Here is a 19,828-nt window from a genome sequence, read left to right as displayed (position 1 = left end):
GCCGGTGCTGCGTTGCTGACGCATGGCGCCCGACACATTATTTCATGTCGAGCTGACCTAGGCGTGGACCACGCCAGCTACAGATGCCACGCATCGCCAAGGAGTGATGCCACACTGCCTGGGCTCCAGCAGCGTGTTCACACACAAAGACAAAGATCCCCCGTGTAGCCTAACAGACTGTCGGGGCAAGTATTGTTGGCGAACACCTATGAAGGCCAGAACGGCACACGAGGGGGTGGGTGGCCAGCACCACGCCCGGCCGCCTTTGTCTCCCTAGTGTTGACGTTTTTTACGCACCGTACCAGGTACTCATTTGAGGTTGAGTCGATCTAGGGGAGGCCAAGGACTGGTTCAGATAATCGTCACTGATGTCAGCCGTGAGCGGGAATCTAACTCGGGTCGCCAGGTTCGTAGCGCAGCGCGCTAACCGCTACACCACCACTCCCACTGTTCACACACACTCACGCGCTCGTGCGTACAACCTCACGTACACAAAGACACGCACACACAACAACAACAACAGCCGCTGTCCGCCACTCAATAGGGGTGACGTCACCACGGCGCCCGTGCCAGGCTAGGTGTGCTTTGAGGTCGTCACGCGAAATGAGGCAGGCTCTCTGTTGGCAGGGGGTCACGGGACAGACCCAGGTGTTGTGGGTTAACTCGCAGATGCACCACCTGGGCTCCCCACTGTGCCAACACAACACGTGCACGCACGTCCAAGGGGAATGCACACGGGGGAGGGGGGGGGGGCAGGGCAATGGGGGAATTGCCCCCCCCTCCTCCTTGAGACCCCCAATATATTTTTAATATCGACCAAATAAAATGTGTAAGATACATTTTGTTATGAAAATAAAAAAAAATCTTGCCATGTCGGGACTGCCCCCCCCTCACCGGTAAGTTTGTTGCAGCTCTAGGGGTCTGTGGAAGGGGGTTGGGGGGGGTCTGGGGGGGGGGGCTCGCACCGACTCGACGAGGAGGTCCCCCACGGTCTGGCGCTCGTGCCACGACTCGACGCAGGCGGTGACGCGCGCCAGGAAGCGCTCGTGGTGGCCCAGGATCTCGGGCACCTGGTAGAACATGTCGTCCACCAGCGCAGGGTCGCACAGCCCCGCGTTCTCCGCCTGCTTCAGCGGTCGCATGTAGCCCTGCACACGCGACGGCGTTAGTCGTGGAGATGGTGCGCCGGCTGTATATGGCATGCATGTTGTACGCATGTTATATGCATGTTGTATGCATGTTGAACTTATTTTGCACCGTGCGTAACCAACCGCGCTAATCGGAGGTGCGGGGGATGGACAGCAAACTAAACATCTAAAGGGTGCTGGTGAAGATGGTGGTGGTGTTGATGGTGTTACTGGTGCTGGTGTTGGTGAGAACAATGGTATGGGTGGTGATGTTGGTGGTGTTGACGTTGGTGGTGATGATGGTGAAGATGATAAGGATGGTAGTGGTGTTATTGGTGACGATGGCGGTGCGGTAATGTCTACGTAATTTCCTACATCAAATGAGCATTGTGACATCGGTATTCACATCCGGTTTACAGCCACAAGCCAGTGGTGAAAACTCCACATTATTATGGCGGGGGCGAGTTCAGCCATAAGAAATGTGACAATTGACTTCCCCACAAAGCGATACCAATTATTACCCACCCCGTGGGGATGATGGGCCGAGTCACGTGGACACGTGGCCTATTCTCAATCCGCTGCTGGATGAATCGAATCGCTGGTGCGGGTGGAGATTGATAGAATAGGGGATTAATTTAGGAATGAATCAACTGCTGGATGAAGCCCTCTCGTGCCGGCGAGTGCTGTCCACAGGGGGGGGGGGGGGTTGGGAAGGAGAAGGGGCTGCCCAAGACCAGCTCGCTCCTGATGTTGACCATGGCTGGGAATCGCACTCAGGTCGCCAGCTTCATAGCACAGTACCCTAACCACTGCGTCACCCCCCCCCCCCCCCCCCCCACCAGAATCGTCAAAAGGCTTGGAAATTAGGAAGTGCAGAAATAACCACTCCATCCCCCACTCGCGCTCCAGGCCCGCGAATTTAATCCTCCACTCATCTCCTCCTCCACCCCTCCTCCCCTCCACCTCACAACTGCCCCCCCCCCGCCAAGTCCCCCTCCCCCACCCCCCTCGCAAACCCTGCCCCCTAGGCCAGGACGCACCTGAGAGCGCGGGACACGTGACTCACGGGCGCGCGCACAATGCCCGCCCTTGTTCTCGCCGAGCGGAGACTGCCCTTCCCCTGGCACTGACACTGCCCTTCCCCTGGCACTGACACTGCCCTTCCCCTGGCACTGACACTGCCCTTCCCCTGGCACTGACACTGCCCTTCCCCTGGCACTGACACTGCCCTGCCCCTGGTGCTGACACTGCCCTTCCCCTGGTGCTGACACTGCCCTTCCCCTGGCACTGACACTGCCCTGCCCCTGGTGCTGACACTGCCCTTCCCCTGGTGCTGAGACTGCCCTTCCCCTGGTGCTGAGACTGCCCTTCTCCTGGTGCTGAGACTGCCCTGCCCCTGGTGCTGACACTGCCCTTCCCCTGGTGCTGACACTGCCCTTCCCCTGGTGCTGAGACTGCCCTTCCCCTGGCACTGACACTGCCCTTCCCCTGGTGCTGACACTGCCCTTCCCCTGGTGCTGAGACTGCCCTTCCCCTGGTGCTGACACTGCCCTTCCCCTGGTGCTGACACTGCCCTTCCCCTGGTGCTGACACTGCCCTTCCCCTGGCACTGACACTGCCCTTCCCCTGGTGCTGACACTGCCCTTCCCCTGGCACTGACACTGCCCTTCCCCTGGTGCTGACACTGCCCTTCCCCTGGTGCTGAGACTGCCCTTCCCCTGGTGCTGAGACTGCCCTTCCCCTGGTGCTGACACTGCCCTTCCCCTGGTGCTGACACTGCCCTTCCCCTGGCACTGACACTGCCCTTCCCCTGGTGCTGAGACTGCCCTGCCCCTGGTGCTGACACTGCCCTTCCCCTGGCACTGACACTGCCCTGCCCCTGGTGCTGACACTGCCCTTCCCCTGGCGCTGACACTGCCCTGCCCCTGGTGCTGACACTGCCCTGCCCCTGGTGCTGACACTGCCCTGCCCCTGGTGCTGACACTGCCCTGCCCCTGGTGCTGACACTGCCCTTCCCCTGGTGCTGACACTGCCCTGCCCCTGGTGCTGACACTGCCCTTCCCCTGGTGCTGACACTGCCCTTCCCCTGGTGCTGACACTGCCCTTCCCCTGGTGCTGAGACTGCCCTGCCCCTGGTGCTGACACTGCCCTGCCCCTGGTGCTGACACTGCCCTTCCCCTGGTGCTGAGACTGCCCTGCCCCTGGTGCTGACACTGCCCTTCCCCTGGCACTGACACTGCCCTTCCCCTGGCGCTGACACTGCCCTGCCCCTGGTGCTGACACTGCCCTGCCCCTGGTGCTGACACTGCCCTGCCCCTGGTGCTGACACTGCCCTTCCCCTGGCACTGACACTGCCCTGCCCCTGGTGCTGACACTGCTCTGCCCCTGGTGCTGACACTGCCCTGCCCCTGGTGCTGACACTGCCCTTCCCCTGGCACTGACACTGCCCTGCCCCTGGTGCTGACACTGCCCTGCCCCTGGTGCTGACACTGCCCTGCCCCTGGTGCTGACACTGCCCTGCCCCTGGTGCTGACACTGCCCTTCCCCTGCTACATTACCAGCCACCACCACTGTCACCTCTCCCTTGAGCTCGCCGACAGTTGGGGGGGGGGGCATTTTAGGGGGTGGGGGCGAGGGGGGTTCTGGGCGGAGGGGGGGGTCTAACACAAACGAATGATTGTTCGCACTTAAAATGAACCACAACTCAAGGGCATTGTCCTTGAGGAACAATACAAGGCATCGGCTGGCTGCTAACAAAGACAAATATGTCTCGTATAGCCTTTTACAGATTGTTGGGGCAAGTGCTGTTAGGGGGCCCCTATGAAGGCCAGGGTGGGTGGTCAACACCACGCCCGACCGCCTTTGTCTCCCTAGTGGTCATGTTGTTTACACATCGCACCAGATACTCATGTGAGGCTGAGTCGACCTAGGGGAGGCCTGGGACTGGTTCAGATAATCGTAACTGTTGTTTGGTCGTGAGCGGGAATCGAACTCGGGTCACCAGGTTCGCAGGGCAATGCGCTAACCACTACACCACCTCTCCCCACAACCTGCCCACACACTCTGCAGAACAGGGGAGAACATGCAAACTCGACATTTAAAGACGCCCAAGTTCGGGATTCGAACCCAGGCTCTCCGTGCTGAGTGTTACCACTGCACTGTGCAGCCGTCCGTCCCTCGCTGGGCTCTGTGCCCCCCGAAGCCATTGGCGGGGGTCAGGGGACGTGGTCAGACTGACGATGCCTATGACCTCTCAGCGGAAGTAGAATACTTCAGCAGCATGGTCATCATCATCATCAGCAGCAGCATGATCATCAGCAGCATCCTCATCAGCAGCAGCATCATCATCAGCAGCATCATCATCAGCAGCATCATCAGCAGCTTCATCAGCAGCAGCATCATCAGTCAACTATCCCAGCCAGGTGGCTCAGCGTCGGAGCGAGCGGCTCGCAATCGTAAGGGTGGGGTTGACTCAACCCATCATCCCGCCCTCCGGGGTCGTTAAAACTAGTACCACTTGACCAGACTCGCCCCCGTCATAGGAATGCGGAATATCCACCACTGGCTCAGAGCTGTAAACGGGAGACGAACACCAATGGCTCACGAGGGCACGGCGCGAGGAGGAAGTGCGTGGAGCGTTCTGAGCGCCGTGTGAATACGGGAAGGGAAAGCAACAACAACAACAACTCCTACAACTACTAAAATAACAACAACTAAACAACTACTACAACTACAAACTACTAATACAACAACTACTACAACAACAATAATTACAACAACGACAACAACAACTACTACAACAACAATAACTACAACAACAACAACTACTACTACAACAACATCAACTCGGTATTGGTCTCAAGACATCGGGTCTGGCGGCCTCAACGCCACCACGGCGAGAGAGCGAGAGGAGAGCGAGACGGGAGGGAGGAGGGGAGAGACGAGAGGGAGGAGGGGAGAGAGGGACGCGCGGACATTCTTTGATGCCAATTAAAATGCCGCATTAATTCGCAGGATCGCGCCCCCCCCGCCCTGCCCCCTTGGCCCAGGCGTTTTCTCTTCTTCCATAAGAGGCAACATTCCTGAGCGCGGCCGAGCCGGACACTTCCTGTTAGCGGGAATACAAAGGCGCGCGTGGAATGCCGCGGCGCGGGCGCGCGGAGCATCGCCACCTACGACGGCTCGGAACGCGGCCCCGTTGCTCCGTTCCGAGCGCCGCTCCTCTGGCCCGGAAACCCAAAACACCTCCCTCATCGGAACGCCGCCACAGGAATGCTTTGTTCGCGCACGTGGGTTCAGAACTATTTCGCGCGAGAGAGAGAGAGACTCTCTCTCGCTCTCTCGCGCTCTCTCCTGCTCTGTCTCTCATCTCTGTCTGTCCCCGCGACACTCGGTGATGTGGGAGGGGAGAGAGGGCACGAGGTTGAAGGAAGGATGATTAGATAGAGGGATAGAGAGGGGAAGTAAGAACGGAGCGAGATGGAAGGAAGAAGAGGATGGATGGAAGGAGGGAGGGTGAAGAGGGTGTTGGGAGGGATGGAAATGAGAAAGATGGGAACTATTGTAGAGAGCGAGGGAGGGCAGGGAGGGAGAGGAGGGACAGTGTCAGGAAACATAGAGAGAGAGAGAGAGGGAGCAATTGGAGGAAGGGGAAGAGAGAGGGAGGAAGGGAAGGAAGGAGCGTGTGGGAGAGATGCCAGGGAGAGAGAGAGAAGGCGGAGGGAATGAAAGAGTTGAGGGGGGAGGAGAGAGGGAGAGAGTGAGTGGGTGAGTGAGTGAAGAGGGTGAGTGAAGTGGGTGAGTGAGTGAGTGAGTGAAGGGGGTGAGTGAGTGAGTGAGTGAAGGGGGTGAGTGAGTGAGGTGGGTGAGTGAGTGAGTGAGTGAAGGGGGTGAGTGAGTGAGTGAGTGAGTGAAGGGGGTGAGTGAGTGAGTGAGTGAAGTGGGTGAGTGAGTGAGTGAGTGAAGGGGGTGAGTGAGTGAGTGAGTGAAGTGGGTGAGTGGGTGAGTGAGTGAAGGGTGTGAGTGAGTGAGTGAAGTGGGTTAGTGAGTGAAGTGGGTGAGTGAAGTGGGTGAGTGAGTGAGTGAGTGAAGTAGGTTAGTGAGTGAAGTGGGTGAGTAAAGTGGGTGAGTGAGTGAGTGAGTGAGTGAAGGGGGTGAGTGAGTGAAGTGGGTGAGTGAGTGAGTGAAGTGAGTGAGTGAGTGAGTGAAGGGGGTGAGTGAGTGAGTGAGTGGGTGAAGGGGGTGAGTGAGTGAAGTGGGTGAGTGAAGTGGGTGAGTGAGTGAGTGAGTGAGTGAAGTGGGTGAGTGGGTTAGTGAGTGAGTGAAGGGGGTGAGTGAGTGAGTGAGTGAAGGGGGTGAGTGAGTGAAGGGGGTGAGTGAGTGAAGTGGGTGAGTGAAGTGGGTGAGTGAGTGAGTGAAGTGGGTGAGTGGGTGAGTGAGTGAGTGAAGGGGGTGAGTGAGTGAGTGGGTGAGTGAGTGAGTGAAGTGGGTGAGTGAGTGAAGTGGGTGAGTGAAGGGGGTGAGTGAGTGAGTTAGTTAAGGGGGTGAGTGAGTGAGTGAGTGAAGTGAGTGAGTGAAGTGGGTGAGTGAGTGAGTGAGTGAAGTGGGTGAGTGAAGTGGGTGAGTGAAGGGGGTGAGTGAGTGAAGTGGGTGAGTGAGTGAAGGGGGTGAGTGATTGAGTGAGTGAAGTGGGTGAGTGAGTGAGTGAAGTGAGTGAGTGAGTGAAGGGGGTGAGTGAGTGAAGTGGGTGAGTGAGTGAAGTGGGCGAGTGAGTGAGTGAGTGAGTGAGTGAAGGGGGTGAGTGAGTGAAGTGGGTGAGTGAGTGAGTGAGTGAAGGGGTGAGTGAGTGAATAGGTGAGTGAGTGAGGCTGCACAGGCTCGCGGTGAGGCCCGCGCCCCGTGTCTCCACGCCATCCACAACCACGCGTGGTGTCAAAGGTCATCGCCCCCTTGGCTTTGCACCCCAAGACTATGCAGCGGCGTCTTGTTTAAGCAAATAAAGGCTCTGACCCGGTTTCGACCTTCTTCGTGCTCATCAGCAGAGTCGGGCAAAAGCCACTCCCGTGTAACTGACAGAGCCTCTCCTGTGGCACGCGAAGGTGGAATGGCGGGTGCAGGGTACGAACCTCCACGAGCTGCTGGAGGGACTCCACGTAGGATCGCTCCGTGTCCAGCAGGTTGAGAATCACGTGCTTGCGCATGTCCTGCAGGAAGACAAAGACAGGAGATCCCCGTCAAGCCTCGAAGCGGAGTAGCGCTTGTGAGGGCCGGCACGGCGCACGAGGGGATGGGTGGCCAGTACCACACCCGGCCGCCTTTATCTCCCCAGTGCTGATGTTTTACACACCGCACGCATATCGACCTGCACACACACCGCAATTTCCCCGTGACCTGCGTTGGGCCAGCTCGTTCTGTGACACCACCACCTTCATCTACACAAAGCAGCCACCACCATCACCCACCATCACACACCACCACCATCACTACCATCACTCACCACCACCAGCCACTCTCACCATCACCACCATCACCCACCATCATCAGCTACTCTCACTATCACCACCATCACGCACCACCACCATCAGCTACTCTCACCATCACCACCATCACCCACCATCATCAGCATCATGACCGTCGTCACGAACATCGTGTGAACGCGCGCCGCGCTCTCCGTGGCGACCAGGGTTGACCGTGATTTATAACCGCTGCTCGCCCGACAGCGGAATTTCAACCCCCCCCCCCCCCCTTAAAGCAAAAGGAGAGGAAATTACCCGACCCTGGAGAACCCCCCCCCCCAACTCCGGCCGTCCTTCTCCACGCAAACATCAACAAACAGTGGGGGGGGGGGGGGGGGCTCAGTCACTCGCTCGTGTCGCCGGCCCGGCCAGGCCCGGCTCTCACGCGCAGGGAGGGGCCCGGGGCGACCCGCGCGGCGGAGCTGAGCGGCACGAGATGGCACGCGTGATAGTGACCCCGTGTGTGTGTGTGTCCGTGTGTGTGTGTCCTTGTGTGTGTGTGTACGTGTGTGTGTGTGTCCGTGTGTGTGTGTCCGTGTGTGTGGGGGGGGGAGTGGCACGCGTGATAGTGACCTCGTGTGTGTGTGTCCGTGTGTGTGTGTCCGTGTGTATGTGTGTCCGTGTGTGTGTGTGTCCGTGTGTGTGTGGGGGGGAGTGGCACGCGTGATAGTGACCCCGTGTGTGTGTGTCCGTGTGTGTTCGTGTGTGGGGGAGTGGCACACGTGATAGTGACCCCGTGTGTGTGTGTCCGTGTGTGTGTCCATGTAACCAGCTTCGGTTTGACAGCAAAGGTCTCACTCCGAATCAGTCGGGCGGCATTATCTGTGCGGAAGCTACTTGGTCTGTCGCTCCGCACGAAGCTTCGGGTCTTCTCGGCCACAGTCATGCCCTCACTTCTCTATGCTTGTGAAACGTGGATTCCTCTAATAAAACATCTGCTCCAGTTAGAAACATTCAGGCTGGCATGCCGACGATCCATCCTGAGTTTAACCAGGCTGGATTGTGTGAAGGAGTTCACAAATCCTTGAAAGATCTGGACACATTCCCATCAGTGACCTCCTCCGGCAGGCAAGGCTGCATTGGCTGGGTCATGTAGCCCGCATGCCCAGCCACCGCATGCCCAATCAGCTTCTGTTTGGCCGCATAAAGGGGGCTAAACGGGCTGGAGAAGAGACGGAGTGATGCGGTACTGGAGAATGTGGAGCTGAGTGGACTTGCCGATGACTGGTACCAGCGGTGTCAAGATCAGCCTCTATGCAGGAGGCTCGTGAAGGACGCTGCTACTGGGCAGTTGGAGGCTGTCGCCCTCCAGCAACAACAGAGGGCAGAGGAGCGACGCCCACAACAACGAGCGCAGCGCCGGGCGATTAAAATGAAAGCAAGTTGGCACAGTAGGGGGTAAAGCTGGTGCATCTACCAGTGCATCTACCAGTCATCTCAGTCAGCCAACCCATGGCACATGGGTCTGTCCCGAGACCTCCTGCCAGCAGCGAGCCTTTCACATTTCAAGTGACGGGCTGAACATGCACCTAGCTTGGCACGAGCGCCGTGGTGACGTCACAGCCACTTAGTAGCCAGTGGCGTGCGCTGTGTTGTTCTTGTCAGTGTGCACGTCTTTTTACCTCTGTATATGTACGTCTGCCTACGTGTTTATATTTGTATGTGTGCACATGTCTGGTGCGTGTGGGGTGATCTGTGTACAGACATTCATATCCGCGTGCGTGCGTGTGTGTGTTTGGCAGTATGTGTCTGTGCGTGCTTGTATTGAATTGCGTGTGTGTGTGTGTGCAGGATTTCGTGATTGTGTGGCGTGTGTCGCGTCGCTGCCTATTGAGGGCGAGCAGCGCGTGGAGAGCGCGTGGAGGATGAGGCCGCAAGTTGCGCCCGCGTGAGGCCAATCTACCCAGTGGGACACAGCGGTGGGAAACGAGCGACCAATGTCAAACGACGATTGCCCTCACCGTCACGTGCGACTCGTTGCTTCGACTAGTCAGCAGTCCTGTGCCTCGAGCCCACGCTCGAGCCCACGCTCGAACTGGTGATCAAAGCCGAAGTAATACGCAGGAGCACAAATTCCACAACAGTGGGATTTACTGCACCGCCATCGTGCTGTGCACGCCACGTCGCAGCCGATACCACCTGTGGCGCGTGGCAGACACCCATCCAAGCACTATCCAGGCTCAAACCGGCTTGGCTTCCGAGATGCAGCGAGCGAGACGTTGGCGCGTTTCGGGTAATTTCGGTCAATAAAAGGAGGCAACACTATGTTAATTTCGCCAGGTACGGCCCACTGAGCGATGCAGCTCTTTCTCAGAAGCGACCTGGCTATCACAAACGATCGCTCAACGAAGTGGTTCATCACACGGACATTTATAATAGCCAAATACTCTGAACGCGTGATGTTGTTTCTAAATGTGGAGGGAGAAACCGGAGGGCCCGGAGAAAAATTCACACGACCACGGGGAGAGAGGCACGCAAACTCCAAATATACAGCAGCAGCAGGCGTCTGGGTCGGGATGGAACCCACGGCCTCCTGTATACCAGGCGAGGTAGTTAACATCTCCTAGCCACCGTGGTGATGATGATGATGATGAGAGAGTGAGAGAGACACGCAAACTCCAAATATACAGCAGCAGGCGTCTGGATCGGGATGGAACCCACGGCCTCCTGTATACCAGGCGAGGTAGTTAACATCTCCTAGCCACCGTGGTGATGATGATGATGATGAGAGAGTGAGATAGACACGCAAACTCCAAATATACAGCAGCAGGCGTCTGGATCGGGATGGAACCCACGGCCTCCTGTATACCAGGCGAGGTAGTTAACATCTCCTAGCCACAGTGGCGCCCGACGTGCAATAAAGTACTGCATAATAATAAAACATCGTAGTAATAATAACTTATACTTATCCAGCAAAGTCGCACTGAGTCTCAGGACCCCCCCCCCGGCCCTCCCACCGCTCGCCCCCCCCCCCCCCATCCACCACCACCACTAACAACACTGGTGTAGAGGCCCCATCCACTACCACCACCACTAACAACACTGGTGTAGAGCCCCCATCCATTACCACCACCACTAACAACATTGGTGTAGAGCCCCCATCCTCGGAGTGGATGCGCGCCTTGGGGTCGCGTTTGGGGCCCCGAGGGTTTATTTGGGGCCCCCGGAGGGCATCACTCAGCCCCTGGCGCCGCGACGCCCCGGGTGGGGCGGGGTGGAGGGTGGGGGGAGTCCCTCCCGACAGCGAGAGACGCCGAGAGAGAGAGAGAGCGAGAGAGTTCAAGTCGGTGCGTCGTGGGTGGTAAAATCCATCCTCAGCTCGGTCATCGTCAATAACAACCTCGTCGTTGTGATCATCACGACCATTACCCACAACATCATCATAATAAACTACATCATCATCAAGAACATTATCATCATCATTATAAACTACATGGCGATAATGAATATCATCATCGCAGCAGAGTCAGAGGAGTGGTGTAACTTTTTCTCTCTGAGTGACTCGAGTTTCCGCTGCTTCTCGCCGTACCGCGGGGCTTCTAGACGCCTCGCTCTAAAATAAACGCGAGTCAATGTTTGCCCTAGCACCGAGAGGGAGACGTCTCGTGAAGTTCTCTACCCTTCCTGCCCCATTTCCCCCCCACCACCACCACCACCTCCTTCTCACCAGAGTCATCGCCGTCCCTTCGAGCAGCAACAACAACAACAGACACGTGGGGGTCGAGTTGTAGCCCGCTCGGGGGGTGTTTAGCGGACTCGTGCCTCCATCAATCTCACCCCGATCATCGTCGTTAACCATTGCTCCACACACGTGCAGAGGGAGCCGCAGACGAGTGGAAAGGCAGCAGAAGCAGCCAGGCGGCGAGGCGCCGGCGCTACCAACAATTGCCCAAGCTCTGCAGTTCACTACAAATTAAGATGCGTTTAGCCAACTGCGTTTGTATTTATATATACAAGCGGTAGGAAACCGGAACACCCGGAGAAAACTCACACGTGAAAGGGGGCAACGCTCAACCCACATAATACAAGAGGCGTAATATCAGTCCGCACTTTGCGATACCGGCTTTTCCTGGCGGGCCAGAGTACGGCTCCTCCTTGAGGCCCGCGGGAAGGGAACTTTGTTGAATGCCTCCGTCGTTGCCTTGAGTACGGGGACTCCGAGCTGTAGGACGCTTTCCCGACACGAGTGTTGTTAGCGAGCACCTATTGAAGCCGATACAACAGCCGCGGGCGTGGTGTGGCATGAACCATACCCGGCGTTCTTCCACTGTCAAATTGATTTTGTTTAACCAGGTGAGCACTCAAGAGGCCAGGATGAGTTGTAATTTGCAAGAGTGATCTGGGGGTCACCAGAATGTTTACACGCCGCTCAAGGCACGTCTTATTATTTAAGGCTGAGTCGATCCAGGGGAGGCCCAGGACGGGTTCGGATAGCAATCGCCTCTGATATTATCTGTGGCCGGGAATCGAACGAACTTTGGTCCCTTGAAGCGTTTGGAGCACAGAGAACAGAGGGCCAGTGGCTGGGGCTGGGTGCAGGGGACCAGTGGGTGGGGCTGGGTGTAGAGGACCAGGGGCTGGGGCTGGGTGCAGGGGACCAGTGGTAGGGGCTGGGTGCAGGGGACCAGTGGGTGGGGCTGGGTACAGAGGACCAGGGGCTGGGTGCAGGGGACCTGGGGCTGGGTGCAGGGGACCAGTGGCAGGGGCTGGGTGCAGGGGGCCAGTCTGAACAGGTCGTAGCATTCCCCCCAGGGTGCTGTCACTCCCCGGCGCTGCCACTGCCACTGATTGCGCAGCTACTGCAGCAGAAGCAGCCCCGAGGCCCAGGCAGTGTCAGGTTACGAGCACTGTAGTCAGCTGTGATGACTGCGCGTCTTTGCGTGGCGTGCGGGGAGCGGCAGCGTAGCGGTTAGCACGTTGCGCCACGAACCCGGCTGCCCGAGTTCGACCTGGGCCTCCCCTATGTCGACTCAGCCTCAAATAAGTGCCTGGTCCGGTGTGTAAACATCGCCGCTTGGGAGACAGAGGCGACCGGGCGTGGCACTGGCCATCCACCCCCTCGTGCGCCTTCAAAGCGTCACACGTGACATCAGTGTCTTCGTGTCGCCGTGCATCCATCGTGCCCGCGCGCCTCAGCGGGCACGCCGCGCGCGTGACTGGGCACGCGCGCGAGACCGAGGAGAGCTCCCCGCGACGACTGCGGCGGTGACGCGTGGCTGTGCTGGGTGGAACGAGCCCCCGGACCAACCCCCAACCCCCTCCAGGACCCACCCCACCGGGCTCAGCCCCCCACCGTGAACCCGTGCGTACCTCCCCGCCCCAGCCTACAACATCGACCCAGATTTCGGAGCGCGTTGACCAATGGGGAGACGCCACTCCATCAGCTGTTGCTGCCACACGAGGCTCAAGCGAAGTTCAACTCGTCCCTGTTGGTGGTGGGGGCCCACGGTCTCGTGGCGGGGGGCCACGGTTTCAGCTCGTCGATGTAGCACCCCGGTGACGCCACTCGTAGGCGACTGGTCGCCTTTTGGCGTCGTCCTCTGGTCTGACGCTGCCGAGAAGAAGCCCGGCAGAGGCTGTCTCTGGTGCAGATCAATCGGCTTCAAAGACAATGCATCATATTGAATTATCATCAGAGCAGGCTTTGTTTGCGTGTTCACCACAAGTGAGCGTGGTTAATGCAGACTCGATTCCTTGCAAAGGGATATTATGTTTGGTGTTTGAACGTCTTAACACCTCCTATTTTGTATTGCTGGAAAGGGTAAAACCTACTCTTATTTTTTCATACCTTGATACTGGCAAAAAAGGTCCCATTTTGACATTGCGCTGCCGGGCAGTGGTGCACAGATCACAGCACCGTGTCTATAACAGCCGACGTTTCGGGCAATAGCCCTTCGTGAGTTCTGCTGTAAAAAAAGGACCATTGCTCGATGCATTCCTCTCCGCGACAGTGTTATTGGTTTACAAGTCCGTTCTCTATCCACTGCTGGATGAGAGTCTTTTCACGCAGTGCGGGATACGCGGCTGGGCTGTTTGACCATACTTCACCACGCTGGCGGTGGGAAGTGGGGAGTATAAACGTCGGAGCATAGACAGTGCAGTACAACAAACGCATTGCACTGCCTTCTGCCGCTAACTGGAGCCCCACGTTAGCACATAGAGCAGCAGTTCTATGCACGATGGTCGGCCACATTGGGACACACAGGTAAAACATTCGCAGATACAATTGTAGAAATAAGCAACGGGAGGCCGGGTAGCTCAGTAGAGCGAGCGTCCCGCAATCGGAAGAATGCGAGTTCAAATCCTGGGGTCGATAAAATCAGTACCACTTTGTGTGGGGGGGGGGGGGAGTCCAACAATGGCTCTGCTATGGATAGACTCGCCCTGGCATCGGATTGTGGAATATCCACGAGCTGCAGCATGATGACGCCGAATCGTCAACGACGACAACAGCGGCGGCAGCGTCAGTAGACCGCGGGCATGTCACGTGACAAGCGAGCAGCGGGCTGCCCGCGTGGCCCGGCTGGGAGCGAGGGCCCCGCGTGCGCCCCACGGCAACTGCTCCTCGTCCCGTGCCAAGGGGAGGCCCTCACCCTCATCATGCACGACACACAATCACCAGAGAGCGCATGAGAGCCACCACTCTCTGCTCATAAGACAAAGCATGGGAAGTTTCATCTTCTTGGTTCTTTCGGTAAAGTCACGTAGAAGGGAAATAATAAAATAATAAATAATAAAACATAATAAAATACAATTCTCACGACGTTTCGGCCACAACGCAAGCAGCCGTCCTCAGGTGAAGAACAGGTCTGTTATTCACCTGAGGACGGCTGCTTGCACCTGAGGACGGCTGCTTGCGTTGTGGCCGAAACGTCGTGAGAATTGTATTTTATTATGTTTTATTTTTATTATTTTATTATTATTTCCCTTCTACGTAACTTTACCGAAAGAACCAAGAAGATGAATCCCTGCAGTCACGAAAGCTTTAAATCGAAAAAGCATGGGAAGTTTGCTTGTACACTGTCCGGACAATGCGCCCGTCTGCCACCTTTGTCTCCCCACTGAGGTGTACACGTGCACTGTGTGTTCGATGAAGGTTGAGTTCACTTCGGGGAATGGCTGAGTTTGCTGTGGTCTGCACATTGCGCTAACCACAGCGCCATCGCTCTGTATATACGAATACACGGAGATGATTACGTAATAGTTACATTAGGTAACACACAAATACAGTGTACACAAACACACTGACTCAAACACACACACGTATATTCACACAAATACACAAAGATCCCCCGTATATCTCCTTTTAACAGGCTGTGCTGTTAGCGAGCACCTATGATGGCCAGCACGGCACACGAGGGGGTGGGTGGCCAGCACCACGCCCGGCCGCTTTTGTCTCCCCAGCGCTGATACCTCCAAATAGCACCAGGTACTCATTTGAGGCTGAGTCGACACTAGGAGAGGCCCAGGACCGGTTCAGATAATCGCCACTGGTGTTGGCCGTGAACCGGAATCGAACCTCGGGTAACCGGCTTCATAGCGCAGCGCGCTAACCGCTACACTACCGCTCCCCACACAGAGACAAAGATCCCCCAGTATAGCCTTCAAATATCGTTGGGGCAAGTGCTGATATACTGTACACACATACACAGGCAGACACGTGCACTGCAGCTCGCACCACGACGCACGCGCACGGGTTGGACTGTGCAGTGTTGGCGTGAAGTCCCAGTGGCGACGAGACGCAGCAGACGAGTTCGCGTGCCATCTCTCTGCCTCGATCTCCCGGTCCCCATTCTTCCCGAAAGCCCCGAGGCTCATCGAGTCAGAGGGAGGCATGCGACGTTGACGCGGTCACAATGGGCGGGTGGGGTCCATGGAGGGGGCTGAGGAAGGTGGCGGGGGGGGGGTCTAGAGCGGGTAGAAAACAGCGGAATACCCTAAGAGGAAACCAATATTTAATAGGCGACGTTTCGGCAAACAGTCTTCTTCATAGCAGAGATGTTCTCTTCGCTATGCCGCATTAAAGAAGACGTGTTCCTCTTTTACAACGAGATAGAGGCGCAGCCCTGCAATTGCTCGCTGACGCCCCCGCCGGTGAAAGGGCATCCACGACAGCAAACTGTCGAGTAGTGTTTGGTCTACACTTCCACGCTGAGCAGACGTGTTGTGAGAGGCGAGGTGCCCACACTTTACCACAAGCGACCTTGCCGATCGACCGAACTGCGGTGGACCCATCCACACCTCAGGGTGGACAAAGGCGGTGGAGGGGAGGAGGGCATTTGAGAAGCCTGCTCCATCGTTTCAATTGGAATTGAACCGGCGAGTTTATGCCTTGCAAGTTCAGTGTGCTGCTGAACATTTAGATTTGAATGTAAATGAGCGCATTTAGTAGGAGTACTGTAATAGGTTTGTGATTAGTGAAGGGTTTGTTATGAAACGCATACGGTGAGCGTAATTATTCACGTGCCAGTTTAAAAACTGGTTAAATTAGAAAGCATTTTTTTAAATGTCATAATTTTCACCCCCAGGCCCCACGGTGTAAACACGCGCAGTCTCCAACTCTTATCGTCCACTCTGCCCCTCCATTGGCCTATGTGCGATGAAGGCGAAGGGCCATTGCCCGAAACGTCGCCTACGATACGTTTTTTTTCACTGTGAAGCCACTGAATGGACGAAAGCGTTGCGCTGTTGTTCTGTGCGCTCGGGCGCCGATGCCAACAACGCAGCGGAGTCGCGGTGCGCGCCCCGAGGAGGAGGAGGGAAGAGGCACTCCACCTCGCGACTCGGAGCCACGCGGCACCGAGCCCCTGTGAGCCGCGCGTGCGCCGCGAGACGAATGCGGCCGGGCGTGCTCCTGCCCACCGCCTCGCGTGCTGTGCTGGCCTTCGTAGATGCGCGCACAGCACTTGCCCCAGCTGTCTGTTAAGGCTACACGGTGAATCTTTGTCTTTGGTGTCTATATGGTGGAGAGCGGTTCGCGCTCTGCGCTACAGTCCTGGGCCTAAGTCGACCGAACCTCGAATGAGTGCCCGGTGCCGTTGTCTGTAAACATCGCCACTGGGGAGACAATGGCGGTCGGGCGTGCCGCTGGCCACCCACCCACCCCGACCTTCACAGGTGCTACTCGCGAACGCTACTTGCCCCAAACAACATGTTAAGCCTATACGGGGGATGATAATTGGGGTTTTACCCTTTTATCTGGCAACAAAACTGACACCTTTTTTACAAGGAGTCATGTTTGCATAGACCACAATACCTGCAGTCGTAATGTAACAAAAAACACAACTCTGATAATGTGTGCACTGTCCTTGAAGTTGATTGGTCCACACCCGAGACAGCTAAAAGGGTAAAAAACCAATTATCATATTTTTCTACTGGCAAATGAGGTTCCAATGGTATACGGGGGATCTTTGTCAATACGTAAGTCTTCGCATTACAATCTGAGATCACACAGCAGGGACTCGGAGTGGCGTCTCATCCGACAACCAGGGCTGTCACGTGGCTTCGTGGCAGCGCGTTCGCCGCTTGTCGCACGGGTCACGATTCGCATCCGACGGCCACCCTGATCAGTCTTCGATCGCTACGGCCATAGCTACTGTTGCCGTGAACTTGGTTCAACCACCACACTGCAGGTCACAAGAACAATCACTGACCCAGCCACTCTACTCATTCATCCACTCACGAAGTCACCTACCCACTCACCCATCACCCACTCACCACACTGCAGGTCACAAAAACATTCACTGACCCAGCCACTCACTCATTCATCCACTCACTAAGTCACCCAACCACTCACCCATCACCCACTCACCACACTGCAGGTCACAAAAACAATCACTGATCCAGCCACTCACTCATTCATCCACTCACTAAGTCACCCACCACTCACCCAGCACCCACTCACCACACTGCAGGTCAACTCACTTCTCTCTCTGCTTCTTCCCCCGCACTGCTCCACTTCGGAATTCCCTCTCCCATCATCATCACCGTCGTCTCTTCCCCAATGCCTTATAACAACCTCGCCCAATTCAAGAAACGCGTTACGCTCGTATCTAGCGCTGTAACATCGATGGTGCCGTTTGTTGCTGGCCGTCTGACGTTGTGTACCCAGCCAAGTGTGTAAACAAAAATAGGTTGTGGAAACCGGTCCGGTCCGGTCGAGGCCGGTATGGGCCGACGCGGTACCTTAATCGGCAACGCAGGAGCATCGGTGAGAGCCACGACACGACGGCGCTGCCTGCCTGCCCACGGCGCGGCGGGCCTCCAGGAAGGGCAGAACAATGAGAGAGGAAGGGGAGGGGGAGGGCCGGGGGAGGGGGGCGCTGCTCCCCCCTCCCCCGGCCTCGGTCCTGCTCGGTCACGCGGACCCCGCGTCCGCGCCGCCACGTGCTGGCACACCAACCACGTGACAGGCGGAGGAGGACTCCTATCCGACCTTTCTATGTGCTGTGAAGAAGGGCCATGACCCGAACCGTCGTCTATTGTATATGTGCCTTTGAAGGCCACACACACTGCGGTGTAGTTATTGACGCGGGACGTGTTGAGTTGTTGCTGTTGTTGGTTGTGCACCACTGCCGACGCAGCACCACCAGATAATAATTACCAGTCAATCACTCACCACTGAACTTAACCGTCACCAATTAGCCAATCAGCCACTCGTACCAGCCGTACCCCGAGCCCTAACCCGCTCACTCCAGTGTAGGGTCGCCTTCATCAAGCAGTGGATAGACAATGGCTCCTTCTGATTCTGCTGCTGATGATTCTGATGATGACGATGCTGTTGTCTTTGCTGTTGGTGATGTGTGTATGTTGAACTTCTTTCGCACCGTACGTAGCCAACCGTGCTAATCGCTGATGACGATGACGACGACGCTGCTGATGATGCTCCTGCTGCTCATGAATGACATTGTTGTTGATGATGCTGCCTTGCCAGTGGTGCACGGACACAATGAACAACAACCTTCAAGACATTCGTCAATACCAACACTGTGTGTGTGCCCTTGAGAAAAATATATAATGGACGACGTTTCTGGCAATGACCCTTCATAGCTATGGCAGTGTTATTGACGGATGTGTTGAGGTATTTGTGCTGCTTATGATGCTGCTGCTGAAGGCTGTTTATAGCCTCGTTCGGCTAGTGCATTCCCGTTGCCACCATCACCGTCATCATCGTCACTATTTTTTATTATTATTACTACGATCGTGTGCGTTGAGCTAAGCGTGCGCTTTTGTTTTAAAATCTCGGCACCAGCCTCCGACTGCCTCGCCCCCCCCCCCCCCCCGTGATGAACCCGGGGGGAGGGGGCGCCTCACCGACGACTCGGGAGCGCGTCGAGAATCTCACCCCCGCGATGTTTAGAGAGATTCCACTCCTCCATTTAATCCGGGAATATATCTCTCTCGTCCCCCCCTCTCTCTCCATCTCCCTCCGCCCTGGCTCGCACTCTCCCTTCCCATCCCCCCTCTCTCCCCTCTCCTCGCTCTCTCCCCACCGCCGACCCCCCATCCATCCACCCGCCACCTCGCCGCGGCACCGACTCCACACGTGGCCGTGCCACCGCGTCCCACGCGCGCCTCCTCCGCCGCGCACCCGACCGCATTCCCCACCAAATTTAGGCAGCCGGAGGTCCTCAAAGGAGCTCATTCATTCATTCGCGGGAGGCAGGAGGCGGGCGAGGAAGCCGAATGTTTGTGCCCGGCACGCGAGGCGCCGCCGTGTTTTGATCTCGTGTACGGGTGCCCGGTTCGGTTCGGGTTCGGTTCGGGTTCGGTTCGGTTCGGGTTCGGTTGGTCTCGGGTTCCCCCCCCCCACCACCACCACCTCCCTCCCCGCCGGCATCAATTCGTCTGCCGTGTCCCCACTGCTGCCAGCCTCGTCTCTTGCCACTCCGCCTCCGTTATTCCGATTCATTCCAAATTCACCGTCTTGCCATCGTCTCATTGGGCTATCATCCCATCGCTGCTACAGCATTCCATTGTGTCCATCGCTCCGTAATCTAACCGACCTATCCATACATCGTCACATAAGCTCATCGATCTATCGCGAAATAGTCTCATCGACCAATGATCCCAATCCCTACCGGTCAGCCCGCGCTTCACGGCTGACGCTGAACACGGGGCCACGTGCTGTGAACTCAGAGAATCCCGATCCCATGAGATTTCAGCTATTTCAAAATTCACGTGCAG

The 19,828-nt window shown here is 56.9% G+C and overlaps 1 protein-coding gene across 1 annotated transcript in view; it reads right to left on the bottom strand.

Annotated features, from left to right (window-relative positions):
* The window catches only part of LOC133343114 (rho guanine nucleotide exchange factor 17-like), a 68,441-nt gene that overhangs the window by 27,048 nt on the left and 21,565 nt on the right, over positions 1-19,828 (bottom strand). The window contains exons 4-5 of the mRNA XM_061552620.1: positions 7,253-7,330; positions 966-1,148 (exon numbers count right to left, since the gene is read on the bottom strand). Coding sequence (XP_061408604.1) covers positions 966-1,148; positions 7,253-7,330 — 261 coding nt within the window. The remainder of the gene's footprint in view (positions 1-965; positions 1,149-7,252; positions 7,331-19,828) is intronic.

This window comes from Lethenteron reissneri, chromosome 16 (assembly GCF_015708825.2).
Source record: "Lethenteron reissneri isolate LAM-NWPU_2019-01 chromosome 16, ASM1570882v1, whole genome shotgun sequence".
Classification (NCBI taxonomy): domain Eukaryota; kingdom Metazoa; phylum Chordata; class Hyperoartia; order Petromyzontiformes; family Petromyzontidae; genus Lethenteron; species Lethenteron reissneri.
Note: the sequence above shows the minus strand (reverse complement) of the source record. Positions and strands in the feature narration are given on the sequence as shown.